We start from the raw sequence: 17,951 nt of genomic DNA on the forward strand, positions 1-17,951 counted from the left end.
TACGGGAAAGACTGCAGCTATGTCGAACGAAGACGCCAAAGTTACTTTTTTGCAATTTTTCTATTGTTCATCTGTTTTTGTTTTGCTCTCACTTCAGCCACGTTAGAGATGATGTTACGAATGTTTAGGTAGGTGGATACAACTTTACTGAAATAATTTTCATGCAAATTTCGTAAAGGTTATCCATAAAGAACAACTGTAAGTAATGCATTCCAATACTGCAAATCACCCTACTTTGAACGTGAAGTGTTGATAGTCGGTTTTTTCCTTCAAATGTCTTGACTTGTCGAATTTATTATGGCTGTAACTGCGTTGTTTATTGCGACGTCTACATAACAACTTTCTTATGTTGAATGAAATTTGCTGCTTCTCCATAAACTGTCTCAATTTTCCCCAGTCATAACCATCTTTAGAAAATAATTTTCCATTTTTTGGCCCTTCCGGTATTTTGTTACCTTAGTTAAACTCCCGGAACAGATTTTTTGGCATCGCGACATTAACTTGTACTTGTTACTACTCTTTCTATTTTAGTGACATAAAGACTTACATTGTCCAGAAGGAAGATGTAAGATGCGTGTTTATTGGTTTTCTTCCTCAGAAATGTTTACAAACATTTATAAACGTTTACTCAATATTGTTTTGTTTTCTTTGTTTGTTTTGTTTTGTTTTGTTTTTTTTGTTTGTGTGTTTGTTTGTTTTGTCTTTTGGGTATTTGTAAAAGTAAATATATTTTCGAGACATGGATGTTGTTATAGCTGTAATGCTTTTCTTTGTCTGTTTGTCCAAAGCTTTTTTTTGACATGGATACTTACATCGAGTCAAAGCCTTCAGATGACCAAGAGTTTTATCGTGAGGTTAGCAAGCTATTACAACTTGACAATTTCTGTTATATTATGTAAATTGTCAACAACCAAGATGTTGGCACATGAAAACAATTTCGGTTCTTTCTAATAGTTGCTAGCTCTCTTTATTTAGACGACAGTCGACACAAAAGTGATTAGAGGCAATGTCTCATACTTTCGACAAGGAGGTTTCTTTGTTTCCTTGGGGATCGGAATAGACAACAGCTAAAACTGGATGAACGTCTTAGTTCATTTTTAACTCCGTTGTAATTTACGAACGTCCTTGGTGAAAAATGTTAAGCAGCGTACTCCTGCCTTTGGGGGTATTAAAGTTGTAGCTGTTAAAGAAGTTACGATATCTATCTCAGTCACTGGCTGTTGCAGACTGACTTATTGTATACTTACAAAAGCTCAGCTAGTAAATTGGTGCGTTTCCCAGTTGTACTTCAAGCTTTTTAAATAAACCTGACGTCTTAGGAAAAGGAGTCATGAGCTTAAAGTCCAAGGGAAAGTCTAAACTTAAAATCCGACTTAGATTGGTATACGGTGTGTCATTTAGACGCCATGTGTACGCTCGACCGCCAGTCTGAATTAATACCTTATATTCTTTGTCTCCAACTTAATCAAATTCGTCGACGTTTTCAAGGTATGCAAGAGTCACGCATTCAGCATGTTTCTTTACGACCTTATGCACGATCCAGAGAAAACAGACTACTTTACTCTCATGGCCCAGAAGACGAGAGTTGTTCACAAGTAAGTCGTTGTGTTTTCTTTCTCAACTAACGTCTATACTTCAAATAAAGTGGCTAGGCCACTCTTACTGGTTAACACACAATTGCTTTTATTCTGTTGTCATCCTATTCCTGATTCTTGGTTTATCTTTTAAAAAAAAACTTATTACTCTTAGTGATTTTTACTTTTTATTACTTTTAATGTACATTTTTAATTTTTAAGATTTATTCAGCTAATTTTAACGAATTTTTATAGATTTGTAAAGCGCCTAGAGCAGACCTGGATAGGCGCTATAAAAATGTTTATTATTATTATTATTATTATTATTATTATTATTATTATTATTATCTCTCAGGGCAGGACCTTTGAGAAAAAGAAGTTCCTCTTCCGTGCCTGTACCCATCATATCCGAAGAATATTTTGTAAACCCACAAGAAAACCTGAGTATCTTCGTTCTGCCACCATTCACTCTTGAAGGAATTTACACAGGTAAGGAATGGTCACATTTTACTGCTCAAAGATCTACACACGAAGGGACAAATTAGAAGGAACACTATGTAAGGATAACGCCCCTGCAGCAACTCTCTTAGGCTACGTTTACACGTGACCGGTCCGGAACCGTTCCGAACGGGACCGGACCGGATCGGCTTCTGTTTACACGGGACCGTTCTGGAACCGGTCCAGAACGGATCCAAAACTGGGCCTGCTAATTTTCAGGTCCAATTTTGGATCCTTTCCGGATCGGTTGCAGAACGGTCCCTTGTAAACAAAAGGCCTATCCGGTCCGCAAATTGGACCGGATCAGTTCCGGACCGGTCCCGTGTAAACATAACCTTATATATCTGAAGTATCAGTTGTCGTGAAAACGTCTGGTACCTACGGGATAGAATTTTGTCCCTGAACTTGTCCCTTCAAGGTCTGCATACACGAGAGAACAAGACGCAGAGACATGACGCACGGATTACGTCTCTGCAACAAATCCACTTGTGAACCGGAAGTATTACTTTTTGCCAAAAGATCCTGTCGCATTTGCTACGTTTTTGCCTTGTGACTTGTTCAGTTGTTTAGAGCTGGCACCTCATGGGCTTTGCCAAACATTTGCTGCTAAAAATTGAATTTCATGACTTCGTCATTTTATTTATTTTTAACGAGTTAAGCTTACTTTATCAGCTTGCAGCTCTCAGACACACTCTTGATGTCTTGTAGAGGTTACGTAGTATAATTCTGTTTTGTTTTCCTTTCTTAAGTCAACAGAAATTTAAAGATATTTTTATATTATTTTTATGAAACATTATTACACGCAACACATTTACGTAGGTACCACAAAGAAATACGATATGTCACCGATTTTGTCTGCTAAATGAAGCGTTTTCTATTCCAATAGGAAGTTTCTACGAAGAATACTTAGGGTCACTCGATGCGAAAATCGCAGTAAGTAAAGGTCGTTCATAATCATGGTAATAAAATGTGTAACGAATCTCTGTGTTGCACGTACTAAATTGAGGAACTGTTTTGGGTGAAAATGTTAATCACCACTTCTTGTAGAACATTTTGCCAACGTTTAGAGGGCGTTCATCTAGTTTTCAAATGTACTTTGGAAATGTACTATGAGAAAAGCGCGTAAAAAATTTAAGAGTTTCTGAAGAGTACCCGGGTGCATTGATCTCTTACTTCACTGAGGGAATACAGAAGTTTTAATGACGAGCTTTTGGGGTCCATTTAAGTAGCAAGTTGGGACGATAAGCGTACCACATAGGTAAGAAAAATCAAAAGCTTTGTTGCAAAACCGTTCTCATTTTTCTTTTTTATGTAGGATCTTATGAAAAATTCTTCAAGTCTTCTTGCCAATTACTTGTATCTTCGTGGGATGTTAAGAATTGCGTGTGGACAGAACATCAAGGTATACAATCTCGTTAAAATGTGGCTGCATTACCATTTCCTTCATGTCACTTGTTACTTTTGGAATCACGTTTGTCGAGATAATGTAAAGTGAAAGGTATACTTATGAAAATCAACACTTTTTGCGGAATAAAATTATGTTTCTTGCCTCGAAAACTAGCAGTGCAATTAATGTAAAATTGTAGTGAAACTCTACCAAAGGCCATCTTATTAATACGGCCCCTCATTGTTAAGACCAATAATTAAAACAAACAAACGAAGTAATGAAAAGAAAAGGAAGAGAATTTTTATGTAAAACAGAATTATCTTTTCGACGACTACAATTCCTTATTATTGGCTGGTGGTATTTTTAACCTGTGGTGTTTTGACAACTCAACAGGCAGTAGATGACTTCTTTGGAGTGTCGTCGAGAAATGTGCAGCTCTTTCCAACCACGTAAGTAGCAATGTCCAAGGTAAGACTTGCGCAGGTAAAAAAAATATCGGCAAAACTGTTGTTAACAATTAGACTTAAGCTTTATATCGGCTGATTGTCTGGGCAGTAATTTGTATGTTGTGTTATTGAATATTTGTAGGACCGTACAGGAAATCATGTGCAAACTCAAGGATGACGAAGTAGAAGAGCTACGAACTAGACACTTTTGGAGGAAAGCGGAACATCTAAGACTGCAATCCAAGGTAGGGGCTACAAAGTGAAGATTCAGCTAACAACGGCGATTACGGAAATGGGTTACATTATGCCTCAAGTATTTGACCCATTTGTTAGAAGTCTGGTTGCTATATGGCAATGCTTAGAGCGGCTGAAAACTGGTGGTTTCTTTGATTGCATGTACGGTGTATCAAAACAAAACTTGTTGAGATGCCTTAAGGACTGCAGTCTGTTAGAGCTAGTGTAGTTGTATTCAAGCTATCAAAAATAACTTCAATTTGCACGATCAGGGACTTGCTCTTGACAATTGACTGCATAGGTTACTTTTTGCTCTATTTAGTTCTCATTCTGCCTCCTTGTCTTTCATGTTAGCCGCATCCTTTCCGCCGGTTTAGCAACACCGTTAAGGGATTATGCATTTTATATTATTAAGTTGACTTGTTTTGAATAAAATCCTTCTGAATATATATTTTTTCGATTATTTTTCCTTTCAGGAAAAAGTTGACTTCCGACTCGATCGGTAAGCGTTTCCTCTTTATTATATTTTGCTTATGTATATCATACAACGTACTCAATGCGACAAGGCGGCAATCGTATTGGCTAATATATAAGTTATCTTTTTTTGCCTATACGTGTCCTAACATTTACGCCCTTTTTAATAGGAAAGAAGTGGTCACTTCTGCAATCCCATCCACTCCTTTGGGTAAGCTTGGCTTGTTTTTATTTGTAAGCTCCTTTGATAATCCATGATTGATGTCCTAGGCTCAGCAATGACGAGCGAAATCTATTGGCTCCCAGGCATGGAGGTTATGACTATTAAGTAACTGTATTTCGTGGGACGAACGTTACGCAGTGGGACAGTCAGAATAAAAGTATGGCGACTCGCTGCAAGACTAACCGCGCAAGCTTCAGCCTTGCCTTTGTTCTGAATGTCCCACTGCGCGACTTGCAACCCAACATGGCTGATTTTGAATCCATGTCCCGACGGGATCGAAATGCAAGGGCCTATTCCTTAGGCAACCTGGCAGAATACTGGGGGTTTAAGCGCCAGGAGCTTAGCCAGTTGGTCGTAAAAGGCTTCAGTAACTTTTCTTCTTGTTGCATTAGTTCTCGCAGAATTTGTGAAGCATGCCAGCATGCTACAGATTGCTAACAGCCAAGATGCCGGGACAAGACTCTTCCAAGCATTGACAATGAATTCCAGAACAGAAGGTAAGAAACGATCTGTCAAGGAATTTTACTGATATCAGGCATACGACAAGAAAACCAGTACATAGGGATTTATAGAGCATATAAATCGAAAGCCACCCAAGTAAATTCGGTTTGGTTTACCAAGGGACACTTTTAAGAAACTAAAATTAATATGAAAAACAAGTTATGTGAAAAATGCTCATTTCGAAAACTTTTGGGAGCTATACGATTATGCAAACCTCGATAACATCAAAGAGCCAACCAAATTTGTGCTTTTAGTGGGTTTAGACTTTAAAAATTCCCAAAATTTCACACAAACCCTTATATTTTATGGCCAGCCATTCATAAGATGTTATTTGGTTACTTTACTTCCAAACGTTTTCACACATGGCAAGGTGGCTATAGGCGATCTGTCGTTAGAATACCTCAGTCATCCAAACGGACGAAAGAAAACAACAGCAAACACCCATTTTTTTGGCTTTAAAGGAACGTTAATTTGAGTAATTTTTCTGATTACTTCCAACTCAAGAAAACCTCAAAATAATAGTTTTGTAATGTAGAAAAAAACAAAGGAGAGTAAAAATGCGAAAAAAAGGTGTTCGTGACGCAGCTCCTTTAAGAATTGAAGTAGCATGATAGAGCAGTAGTGTCTACCAAAACAGAACCACAAGGAACAGACACAGTGAACCACCGAGAAAAGAGCGGCGAGCGGGGAACGTGGGAGGGTCGCGATGGCGATGGAAGAAAGTGGCACGAGATAAGCCAACACTAAGCGAGACAAAGAACGTACTCGACACTCAAGTGAAAACCGCTCTAACACGAGATAGAACACTAAATCCTTTAATACCCGATAGACAACAACATAAAATGTCTCGGAACGTTATCGATCCACTTCCAATGTGTTCAAATAAAATCATCAACTAGGGGACATTATCTTTATGTGCCACTATTATGTAATGGCGGTAGAGAGAAATATATTTTGTGATATTGCAATTTGAACTGTTTCTTCTTTATGCACGAATGAAAAAGCCAAAAAATATACGCTTGATCTAACTGGTTAGATATTTAATAGTTCTCCTGCGAAATCGCGCGGAAAAAAATCAGAAAAATCAAACGGACTGAAAAATCCACGATATTCCGCTGGCTTAAGTAGGATAATTGTTTTATTATTCAACAAAATGTCAACGAAACACATTTTGCACTAGAAAAACTGTAATCATGCAGCGCCACACTACGGACTTATGCCGCAACCTACGTATATAGCACGATATCTGTTATGTACGGATGACAGATACTTTTGACCAATATATAGGCAACGCATTTGTTGAATAATTATCTTGTTGCTGTTGTTTGATTTACATGTAATAATTGCTTCATGTTGCAATGTTTTTTTTTCCTTTTAGTGGTGGATCCTGAAACGTTTGCAGCGTTCTATGAAGCTTTTAACCAAGTAAGGAACAATGAAAAATACTTACCACCTTGCTTTCAGCCACTAATGTCATAAACTTGGTGTTAGGGTGTTTTTGTTTTATTCGTTCGTTTGTTCACTCGTTCGTTCGTTCGTTCGTTCGTTCGTTCGTTCGTTCGTTCGATCGTTCGATCGTTCGATCGTTCGATCGTTCGATCGTTCGTTCGGTCGGTCGGTCGTTCGTTCTCCGTCCGTTCGATCGTTCGTTCGTTCGTTCGTTCGTTCGTTCGATCGTTCGATCGTTCGATCGTTCGATCGTTCGATCGTTCGATCGTTCGTTCGGTCGGTCGGTCGTTCGTCCGTCCGTTCGATCGTTCGTTCGTTCGTTCGTTCGTTCGTTCGTTCGTTCGTTCGTTCGTTCGTTCGTTCGTTCGTTCGTTCGATCGTTCGATCGTTCGATCGTTCGATCGTTCGATCGTTCGATCGTTCGTTCGGTCGGTCGGTCGTTCGTTCGTCCGTCCGTTCGATCGTTCGTTCGTTCGTTCGTTCGTTCGTTCGTTCGATCGTTCGTTCCCTTTTTTTAATCACATTCATTCCCTCTCGTCGCATGGGCGTCACTCATTCTTTGCCATTGAATTACGTTCTTGAGACATGCTTCTGCTGGATTTTTTTTTTACATGTAAGCTTGTTACTTGCACACGAAGCCTTTTCTTGGCATGGGGCTATTTTAAGTTCGACACCAACCGTGCTTCTCTTTGATTTGTTTCTAGGCCAGTATCAAAGCCAAAAGCGTTTCACTGCGAAACGTTCTCTTAGAAGAAAATGAGGTGAGGTGTTTAGTGTACAATCAATTTGTTGTGATTTTTAACTCGTGGTTACGCGTAATTAAAGAACCTAGGTCAAGAATGGGGCATCTTTATTTAAGACGGAATCCGCCAGGACTTCGAGTATTTTAAATGGCCTATTAAAATAGGCCATTTTATTTTTTCTTTGGGGCCTTCTTTTTTTTGTTTTTGGGTGAAGGTGTCTTTTTTTTTTTACTCTCTTTTTTTTTTTTTTTTTTTTTTTTTTTTTTTTTTTTTTTTTTTTTTTTTTTTAATATAATAAAAGGTTTTTTTATATAAGCCCCCCCCCCCCCCCTCCCCTTCAAAAACCCCCCCCTCTCCCCCCCCCAAAAAAAAAAAAATTTAAAAAAAAAATATAAAAAAAATATTTTTATTTTTTTTAAAAATTTTTTTTTTTAAACTTATCAAAAGAAATCATTTCTAACAACGCCAAACATCGAAACAAATTTTGAAGTTCCACTGAAATGCACTAAATCGCTTAAAAGACGATTTTACAAAGTAGCTACACGGTGAGACTTTACCTAAAGTTAACAAGGATCTTGTGAACTTTGAACTGAATTCATTTTCTAAGGCTCTGATATGAAAATTTTTGTTGGTGTTATCACGGAAAATAACTTGCATATTTAGTTTTTAAAAATAGTAGAAAATACCGCATAAGGTCGATTTTTGTCCAACTTAAATTGATATTAGTCAATTTCCTGATGGATTCCGTCTTAAATTTTTTGCCCTTAAATGTCATGGGAACAATTATCTTTTAAAGTTTCCCCTGCTAGCTATTAACTGCTGACTGGATATTATCAATCATTATCAACAGTATGTGCTGAAGATGTCACAACTCATCAAGACGAACCAAGGGATGGGATGGCTTGTTCTCACTGTCAACAGGTTGGTTTTGCTTTATTTAAATTTCGGAATTTATTGTGTACTTTTCAGATGGAGTTTTGCAGTATCAGGACAAACGTAGTAGCTTTTGAGGTTTTAGTGTTTGTAGTCATGTACGTTTGTACCTGTTTCTCCTTGCTTCAACTTTCTTATTTGGGTTCGACTTCTACTTTAAAAGGTCATTACTACAATTCTTTGTAAGTTCCTATTACACTTATGGTACGAAACAAACGCTTAATCATTGGTCAACAATGTGCGTTCAATTTCTTGACATTATTTGTTACCACAGCAAAAGTATAACCTGTTAAGAGCACCCTCACTTTTAGAGCCTTTCAGTGCTAATAACTCGAAAATGAGTCGGTGACCCCGATTTTTTATTGTTGAATTATGATAAGCATGTTATGATACAACTTTTGGCCAAGTTTTAAAAAAATGTCAGAGCGGTCCAGAGCCACCTTAAATTTTCAAAATATTAAAAAAAAAAACGTTTTGTGAAAGGCCTCGCCTTGCTCTTTACGATAGCTCGCTCTACGCAAACGCACTGTTCGGCAAATATAGCCATTGCTTAAATGTTGTGTTGTTTACTTTTCAGGTTGTTGTTCTTGCCTAATGGAACACATGAGTGTACTTCAATTGTTAATAATAAAGACATTAAGAGCGTAGAGCTGCACTCCGAAAGCCTTCTCCTTCGTGGTGTTACAGCCATTAAAATAACCAGCAAGCGTAAGTTTGAGTCTAATTAGTTGTGTAAGAGCTGTGTTACCTGATTTAAATGGCAGGATTCCCAGAATACGAGAGGGGAGTCAGCTGCGCCGAATAGAACTTTTGCGCTCAATTCTTTTGCGTGTGTATGGTTCTTGAATTCCTAGAAACCAGCAGTTTTTGGGTTTAAAGCTTTTAAATTCTCATTAATCGCAGGTGGGGATTTTGTACCGTTCGTAGCTTCTGTCAAAGAAGACAAGGATTCCTGGCGTAATTGTTTGTTGGAAATCAAAGCAGGATACGAGATTGCTGACGGTAAGAGCAATTCACAGTAAAACCGTACAATTGCCACTCACTTAAGTTTTCTTTTTTTGCTACAGTCCAAACCGGCATTCCTCGCGTTAATACAGCAATGAATTGCAATAGGCCATTTCCGAGTTACTTTTTACCTCTGTTTCAAAACGAGTCTACGTGCGAAACCATTCAAATGAAAATGAGTTCGGTTTGCATGAAAATGGGCCTGTAGGTGAAACTCATTTTCATATGAAGGGTTTCGCACTTACATTGTAGACTCGTTTTGAAACAGAGGCAAAAGGTAACTCGGAAATGGCCTATTGGATCTTCTCGTTCTCAGAGCCTGCGTTCCCCTTAACCAGCGGTCGGGAAACTCAACGGCTCTGGACGAATTCAAAACCAGAACCAGGAAAACCTGGTTCCGGTAAGATTGTGCGCGTGCGCCGGAGATTATAGTGAAACGATCAAGTCTTCAACAGCCAATCATGTTCAGACACCTTTGTGGCGGGCTTTCAGAATAGCCCAGAGGCCGCGATCCCTGGCGCAGACCAGAAAGATCGCGGCCTCTGGGGACGAAATTGGTGCCTCTACGCAGATACACCTTGACTGATTTCTCGTTTCTGTTTCAAGCTTGGAAGGATCCGCAGATAATAAAACAAGCTGCTCAGAATGTGATCATGGCAGACGCTCTAAGACAAAGGTAAGCCATCGTTACAGTATTAGTCATAAGATAGTATAGGGTTTTCTGTGCGTAGTCAGGTCATCGGGACAGTGTTATTTCAAACTGGTCGGATCTTAGCGCAACAAGTTGATTGCGATCAACGATGTCTGCTCTGTTGACAAAACTTGTGTCAGTTTAGACGATTATGTCCACACATGACCATACACAGGGGTAGTTGAAACACATTTCAGGGTGAGCGTATGGATGGGTCGGTAAGTGGTTTCTTGGACTGTAATAAAAAAAACAAACAGCAGCTAGAGAATCAGGGTATGACACCAGGTGGCAGTCATGTTAAAGCTGGAGAAAGTTTGCTACATTTGTTTCTAAGTCAGCAAATATGCTCTTAAACGTACAGCTAGGTAACCATTTTTACGAAATATTCTTTATTGATTCAAATTAATTGTTTTTGTTTTATTCAACAGTGACTATCCAGAGCAAACTGCAATGGTACGATGACTTGAAGTTCTTTTGGTTTATGACCTTAGTTTTTCTGTTGTTTTTTTGTTGAGTCTAATGCTTGCGTGCGCTTTGCGCATGCGCATTAGACTCTTTGTTATATGAAAAAAGCTGTTAGCAATCCCAAGGGAATGGTTCGGGATCGATAATCGTTCGCTGTAATGTAGAAAAAATGATCAGCGCAAGAACGGACTCCGTACGGACACGCACGTTGTTTCAATTAAAAACAGCCAATCAGCGACACGTGTTCCCACGCATATAAAAGTTCTTTCTCAAGTCACGATTATTCAACACTTGAACAGGACGTAATAATTTTCCAGTTAAGACATTTGTAAGCTTTTGTGAAAATAAATCTTCGTTTTCAGTTCAGTTAAGCACTTGTGTTTTCGTCTTGCTTAAAAAGCAAGACGTTTGAGAAAAAAATATTGCGGCGACCGCGTTTATTTACACAATGCGACCAAATATTTATTTTTTTTAAAAAATAGAACTTTACCTCGTTTTTTTTTAAGTCATCGAATTTGACCAATTTTTTCTTTACAGTGCAAACAAAAACCTTCAAAAATAAAAGATGTACATGGATAAATGTAAATCAAGTTACGCGACTAAATCAAAATGCGTTTGTTTGGCCGCTTTGCAGTATTACACTGTCCCGGCCTTTGCCATACACTGAAATCGAATTCCATGCTTTTACGACCCAGAGATCTTAAGTTCTTCTTACAGCTAGAAAAATCATAAAATGGTTAATGATAGGAAGTGATGATCGCGAAATTGTACACATGATAAACAGTCTTCGCTCCTGTGTATGTAGCCGATGCCTATCCAGCGTTCAAAAGGTCATTTACGTGAGCCCCCGTTTAAAAAATCTTCACTACCAAGTCAGTCACTATCAGTGTTTATGCAAAATCTTCAGAGTCATCATCAAAATGGTGAAAAATGAAAGATTAGTTCCCCTTTTACATGCTTTTGTAAATCGTCACGCAATTTTGTCCAAATTTTAATCGTTTCTGCTTTTACGGACAATACGGAAGAAGTAACACAACCTTCACTTTAATTTTTGAAGCATATAACATTTATGACTGTTTCGTTTTCATCCATAATCATCCACGATGCCCCTAGCTTGCTATAAGCATTTTAAATTAAACTCCCGAACACAAACCTCTAACCAATTTTAACCGGCTTACGAAAACCGCGCAATCTGTATCACTATGCCATACGGCATTAGACTCATGTCACCCTTGGTGACCTATTTTTTTTACTTATTCATTACTTTGCTGCTTTGGCTGAACAAAACCCAAAACTGAAACTTTAGAATTAGTTTCTGCAGGCTTTTTATTAATTTATAACTCATTTTGTTAAGTTTGTCTAAACTTTTTTGTTTTTCGTTTTAAGTTAACTCTTTAATCTGGGAATTTAAAGGTGGATTCAACTTGGTGCTCAGGAGTCTCTGATTTGAATATGTTATCCATTTCTAATAACAGAGGGTTTCACATAACTTTTGACGCACAGGTTCCGAAGTTTGTTCGGAATTTCCGAAGTTGGCGACGAACTTGACAATTTGATTACGTAGTTGCAAATCAAGTTTCGAACTTCGCTGCGAAGTTCGAAATTCCAACGTGAACTTCGCAACGTAGTTCGGAAACTTAAGTTTGCAGAAGCGGAGGTACAATTATGAATCCTTTCACCCGGCAAAGTAAAGCTTTACCAAAAAATGTGAGGGGAAAAAATGTAGATGACTGGTTACAAGGTACAAGGTAAAGGGCCAACAGAATTCGGAAAAGAGCTGAAACTCGACAAACAGACCATTTCTAGTATTGTTGACACCTTCGTTCGCAAAGGACCTATCGAGCCGAGAAAGGCAGGAAACAAAATACGCTCCGCTCGAACTGATGATGTTAACTACTACGTAGAGTACTGCAAGCAAATACAACCCACATTTATGGTAGCGAGATCCAAAGGAATTGGTGGAAAATAACATCTGTTTATTGCAAAATGTTTCGTCACGTTCAGCAATTAGTGACCACGTGCAAACTTGTACATGTCAAACTTCCTCTGCGTGTTTCTGTAGCCGACAAAGTTTCGTTTCCCTGTACTTCCTTCCTTTGTTCTTTGGTTCTCGTCGGTGACAGCGATTCATCCTTAAATAAATCGACATGATATATAAGAAGAGCTTTCGCTCCCAGCGAAAGATCTTTCGAAAACATGTAGTCGATTTGTTTTGATGTCAGCAACATTAGTTGAAACCTTGAGGCAAACTGGTTGGCTACTAGAGTTTGAAAAATGAAATTTATCGTAGGTTTTGTGGTGTAGTTTGTCCCTAAACAGCGACATCTAATTTTCTAAATCGGCCATAACTTTGATTAATCGTAGCAAAGTTCGCAACGAAGTTCCGAACTTCGTGGCGAAGTTCGTAACAAGATTGGTAACTACGTGATCAAATTGCCAAGTTCGTCGCCAACTTCGGAAGTTCCGAACAAACTTCGGAACCCGTTCGTCAAAAGTTTTGTGAAACCCTCTGTAAAAGGGTTTAGATATTCGCATTTCTCTAGAATCGATCTTGATCAGTTATTATTTGGACCTCAAAATTGCAGGTTTATGCATTAATTGTAAATCAGTAATCTGAAGCGTTGTTGTTTATTACTGTCTTTGTAGCATGTCCTCTATTTTAGCACGCTCACTGACTTTAAAGAACAACTGTCGGATCATACCAGAAAGGTAAGAAAAAGATGGGTCCATCCATTTATAAACTCTTTAAATCTGCTAGTTTTATATTTATGATGTCTGATGAGTGTGTATAGACTTTTAGTGGTTAAACTCACTAAACATAGCTACATGAAACACGGAACAAGGGGCGCTTTCCATTTACATGGAATTTTCGGTGAGAATTTTTCAAAAATGGAACAGTGCAAATATTTCATCACGTTCACGGAATGGAAAGAAACTGTTCCTTTTGAAAATTCCCGTTTCGATAGTACTGCGAAGAGCGTGGGTTCCAAAAAACACGGAGATCGAGGGTGAAACTTTTCTACTGTATCTGAAGCCTTGAAGAAAGTTCAAAGAAAAAACCCTTGCTCTTAGGGAAGAAACTTTCCTATCTACACTCGACAGGAATTTTGGATAAATTTGTATTGATTCAACGGGTAGATTTTAGCGTTCTTTTGTTCAATTGTCGACCTTGCTCTGCGAACGAACGGTCTGGTTGTTAAAGCAAACGGAAAAATTGGAATACCTCTGATGGTATCCTTTTTTTCGAAAAAAATCCGGTGGAAAGGCCCGTTCCATTTGATTTTCCACCAAAAAACGGTTTTCCATACAAATGGAGAGCGCTCAAGATCTAAGGTCGTTTTGTAACAAGTCTAATACAATGCAAAACAAACTGACCCATACAAGGCTTTAAATCGGTTGAAGTTCTATCTTTCTGAGCTAAATCTAGCATTTAGGTCATGGGCTTGTATTCGGGAAGCCTAGTATCGGAGAGTTTTTTTGCGCCTGATATAAGGGGAGGTATTTTCGGGAAGGAAGCCGTAGGGCTTACAAAGACATATAGACTGTTCAACTGGTTTTAAGTTATTTTCCTTTGATTTTTAAGACTCTATTGAAGAGAGTAAGTACGTCACCTCAGGACATGGAGAAAACAACAGTAGAAGCACTCCTATACGTGCCAGGCTGTAAGTCGTACAATCTGTAAATCACTTTATTGTGAAATGCAAAATAAGCACCCCTCGGACACTTCTGATTTGATTGATTCTGCAAGTTCTTTTAAGGTCGCGGGGGATATATACAGCATGAATAAATTCATGAAGCGAAATTTTGCTTGACCTGCATCTTTTAAAACGCTTATTCCTCGGCTGTTATGAATGCGATTAGGCTCAAATTTTACAGAGACATGAAGAAATGATAAAAGATTATGTATGTCATCTTTTATTTGGTAGATTGTACCTACGGCGATGTTATAGCCACGATACTGCCAAATTGGGAAGAACATGATTTCGTGGCAGAGTTTGTAGAACGAGTAGGAGACAGCACACTGTGATCTTGTCAAAAACTAATCAGTCAATATCTCTAGAGTGTCATAACAGAAGCGGATTTTTTAATTTAAAGTTTTCCAGCAAGTTATGGCGGTTTAAATGCGCAAATTTTAATTGAATGCCTTCTACCTCTTTCTAAAAGCGCTCTTTTAAAATTCCGCCTCTGTTATAACACACTACAGTATTCCTAGTTTACCTCTCTGCAGTGGCAGCTCATGAAGTTCTATATCCGCGCTGAATTCTCTGCCACAAAATTGTCGGAAAAGTCCAAACTTTGAGATTTCCGAAGGTGTCCCGATCAAAAAACGGTTTCAAAATGGTTATTATGGTAATTATATTCCACGCTTTTATGATGAGAACAATGCGTTTTCAAAGAGACAAACAATTCCAGACGCAAACACATCAAATCACGCGCGCGTGCTCATATTTTTTATGCAAATATCTCGTCGTAAAGTTCTCGATGTCAGTCGTTGAACTTCGTGCATACGCTTTAAATAAATGCATAATGATGAGCCTAAGGTGTCCCCCGCGACCTTAAGCCCCAATATTCAGATACAGATTCTCTTGATTGATCTCCATACATTTTCTTATAGTATTAGTTGGGAGAAGTTGTGCAAAGTTCTAGTCAATTTTACTTTGGTGATCATTTTATTAATTCTCGTATCCTTTTCTTTTGATAAAGTAATGATATTGTTAGGAGAAATTAAATGTTGGTCACTCTTCGGACTTCAAAAGTTAAAAGGACTCTTTTGTCAGTCCTAAGCCTCTTTTATACAAAGGCTAGTTGATCAATCTGTGGAAGATGCCATTGCCCAATGCTTACCTACCTACCTACCTACCTACCTACCTACCTACCTACCTACCTACCTACCTACCTACCTACCTACCTACCTACCTACCTACCTACCTATACCAACACTGTAATAGTGTAAATAGAAATTCTGTGAACATTTCTAGCAAGTAGCTCGCCTCTAGTCTAAAAACTAGTATATAGTTGCTGCTTTTCTTCTTTTTCTCTTTTCAGCGAAAGACAGTGGACCAAAGGTCTGGTGTGCTATGGTAAGTATAGAAAAAACGAAACAATATGAACTACATTCAAAAAAAGGAATGCGCATCTTCAACTGTCAATGTTTTTGTCTAGGGTTCTGGTGATGTCGTTGTGATAGACGCAACAGAGTGGGAATATGAAACACACATGAGACATGCAAAAGACAGGGTGGTAAGTGCCTTTTAGGGGAATCTTTGTCCTCTTTTTTGGCCTCCCAGATACCGGTTGGGCGCTCTAACCAACTGAGCTGCGAGAGATATTTCTGCCCTTTTACCTCAGCCCACCTCTCGTGCGTGGGGTGTGTCACTGCTCACGTCTATATCTTCCTACAGAGTTGCCTATTGGCAGTTGGAAAGAATCAAGTCTGGGCTGCTTCCTTAGATACCACTATCTACGTCATCAACACGCTTACTGGAAAAGGTACGGCTAGATAAAGCTGTTGTTGTTGTTTCGAGCTAAGCCAGTTCCCGCGAGGTCCCCTGTTTTATGAGTCAAATAAGTCCATGCGTAATGATTCTGATAAGACAATGAGTCAAGGTGAATTTTGGTTATTATCTATTGAACCACGGTTTCCCTTTATACAAGTAAGCTTAGAAGCGCTCCACTTTGCTTACGGTTAGTTCTACTCTGGTTTGCTTGCGGCTAGTTGCATTTCAGTTTGCTTCCGGTTAGTTCAACTCTGGTTTGCTTTCGGCTAGTTGCAATCCAGTTTGCTTGCGGTTAGATTTTAACGGCAGCATTATTTTCAAATTCTACTCTAATTTACTCATTTGACTCATAAAAACTTTACTCTCAGTTTCCGCTAGTACATTTCAATCCAATGTTTAATCAAAACAAAAAATTAATGTCTACAACTTACAGAAGAAGTTATAAATATCAATTACAGTCGAAGCTCTCATAAGCGGACACCCCCGGGACGCGAAAAAAGTGTCCGCAACTGGAGCTGGCCGCTTACGAGAATGGTTCTTGTAAGCGGCCACTAGAGGTGTAAGGGATAGATGGCCGCTTACGGGAGCTTGCCCAGCTAACATAATGGTAATATGCATGTTAGTGGTGTTTAAAAATGTAACCGGACGCATGGATGACGACAAAACAAACACTGAAATATGGTACTGTAATTACAGTAAAATCATTGTGACAAACGGCGATGTGAAGTTGATTGATTAATACAAGATACAGAGGTTTTTTATATGATTTTCTTTGCGGTGTCCACTTACGGGAGCTTAAAAACAAAGAAAAAGTCTAAGTCGTAATCTCGGAAAGTGTCCGCGGCTGCTTACGGGAATGTCCGCTTACGAGAATGTAAACTGAATACAGAGTTTGTATGGGAGTAAACAAGGTGGCCGTAAGTAGAGCTGTCTTCATACGAGAGTGTCCGTTAAGAGAGCTTCGACTGTAGTCATTTTTTTTACTTTTCTCATTTTTTGCAGCTTATCAACAACTCTTAGGCCATCACGACTCCATCTCGCACATAACCAAGACTAACGATGTTGACGGGTAACCATTTTCATTAAGCTATGAAGCAGTATTTTTATTTGGTAAAACCAAACCACGTTTAATAATACGGACACCAAGGCGACCAAAGAGGGTGTCCGTATTAGAGAAAAACGTCTGGTTTACGTCTTGAGCATGGGAGGGGGGGGGGGGGGTCTGGGACCTACCATGTTGCCATTGTAACAAAATTCTTAAGCTCATATTGTGGAACACAACTAGTAGAGTGTTCTTACCACATTTCGACGTCGTGCCTCTCACAGGCAAACCACAGTGTGGAGCGCCAGTTTGAACGGACAGATCGTAGGATGGGATCCTGTGACTCTCACATCTAAGAAAGAGGTAAGAATAGCACGACGCAATATAATGTCCTGTTTACTTTTTCATTTGAATGTGTCTGAACGGTCCAGCTTCGCGCCCAGCTTGGTCGGATTATCTCATGTGAAAACATAAAAAATAGCATTTCGATATTTTTTTTTCTGTGATGTCATAAATATTCTTGCTTAGTCTGCATTCAGTAAAGTGGCCCATCAGGCTGGAGCTTATCCCGGTTTCCATAGCATGAAGCGACTAGGTATATTTCTACTCTCCACTGAATGGGATGCTAGTCCATCGCAGAGCTTTAAGTTCTTCATTTAAAAAAAGTTCTTTACACAAGTGACGATAGCGTCACTTTCAGTAGCACCACTTACAAGTAAGAAATGTTACATAACTGTCACTTCTACTTACAATCATGCCACTTAACATAATTCTTGTGGCAAGATGTA

The 17,951-nt window shown here is 38.8% G+C and overlaps 2 protein-coding genes across 2 annotated transcripts in view; one reads left to right on the forward strand and one right to left on the reverse strand.

The window, feature by feature from the left end:
• The window catches only part of LOC144656441 (histamine H2 receptor-like), a 93,016-nt gene extending 77,272 nt beyond the window's left edge, over positions 1 to 15,744 (reverse strand). Inside the window, exon 1 of the mRNA XM_078516666.1 lies at positions 15,739 to 15,744. The gene's annotated coding sequence lies outside the window, so the exon portion shown is untranslated. The remainder of the gene's footprint in view (positions 1 to 15,738) is intronic.
• The window catches only part of LOC144655764 (DENN domain-containing protein 3-like), a 38,207-nt gene that overhangs the window by 14,856 nt on the left and 5,400 nt on the right, over positions 1 to 17,951 (forward strand). Inside the window, exons 17-42 of the mRNA XM_078516027.1 lie at positions 98 to 128; positions 532 to 565; positions 789 to 854; positions 1,489 to 1,595; positions 1,930 to 2,063; positions 2,959 to 3,005; positions 3,388 to 3,474; positions 3,853 to 3,908; positions 4,048 to 4,150; positions 4,616 to 4,641; positions 4,784 to 4,824; positions 5,229 to 5,333; positions 6,716 to 6,762; positions 7,491 to 7,547; positions 8,380 to 8,450; positions 9,040 to 9,170; positions 9,366 to 9,464; positions 10,074 to 10,143; positions 10,587 to 10,611; positions 13,270 to 13,332; positions 14,207 to 14,285; positions 15,670 to 15,704; positions 15,787 to 15,864; positions 16,026 to 16,113; positions 17,124 to 17,190; positions 17,448 to 17,526. Of these exons, the coding sequence (XP_078372153.1) occupies positions 98 to 128; positions 532 to 565; positions 789 to 854; positions 1,489 to 1,595; positions 1,930 to 2,063; positions 2,959 to 3,005; positions 3,388 to 3,474; positions 3,853 to 3,908; positions 4,048 to 4,150; positions 4,616 to 4,641; positions 4,784 to 4,824; positions 5,229 to 5,333; positions 6,716 to 6,762; positions 7,491 to 7,547; positions 8,380 to 8,450; positions 9,040 to 9,170; positions 9,366 to 9,464; positions 10,074 to 10,143; positions 10,587 to 10,611; positions 13,270 to 13,332; positions 14,207 to 14,285; positions 15,670 to 15,704; positions 15,787 to 15,864; positions 16,026 to 16,113; positions 17,124 to 17,190; positions 17,448 to 17,526 (1,826 nt within the window). The remainder of the gene's footprint in view (positions 1 to 97; positions 129 to 531; positions 566 to 788; positions 855 to 1,488; positions 1,596 to 1,929; positions 2,064 to 2,958; positions 3,006 to 3,387; positions 3,475 to 3,852; positions 3,909 to 4,047; positions 4,151 to 4,615; positions 4,642 to 4,783; positions 4,825 to 5,228; positions 5,334 to 6,715; positions 6,763 to 7,490; positions 7,548 to 8,379; positions 8,451 to 9,039; positions 9,171 to 9,365; positions 9,465 to 10,073; positions 10,144 to 10,586; positions 10,612 to 13,269; positions 13,333 to 14,206; positions 14,286 to 15,669; positions 15,705 to 15,786; positions 15,865 to 16,025; positions 16,114 to 17,123; positions 17,191 to 17,447; positions 17,527 to 17,951) is intronic.

This window comes from Oculina patagonica, chromosome 1 (genome assembly GCF_052425735.1).
Source record: "Oculina patagonica isolate OP01 chromosome 1, crgOcupat, whole genome shotgun sequence".
NCBI lineage: Eukaryota > Metazoa > Cnidaria > Anthozoa > Scleractinia > Oculinidae > Oculina > Oculina patagonica.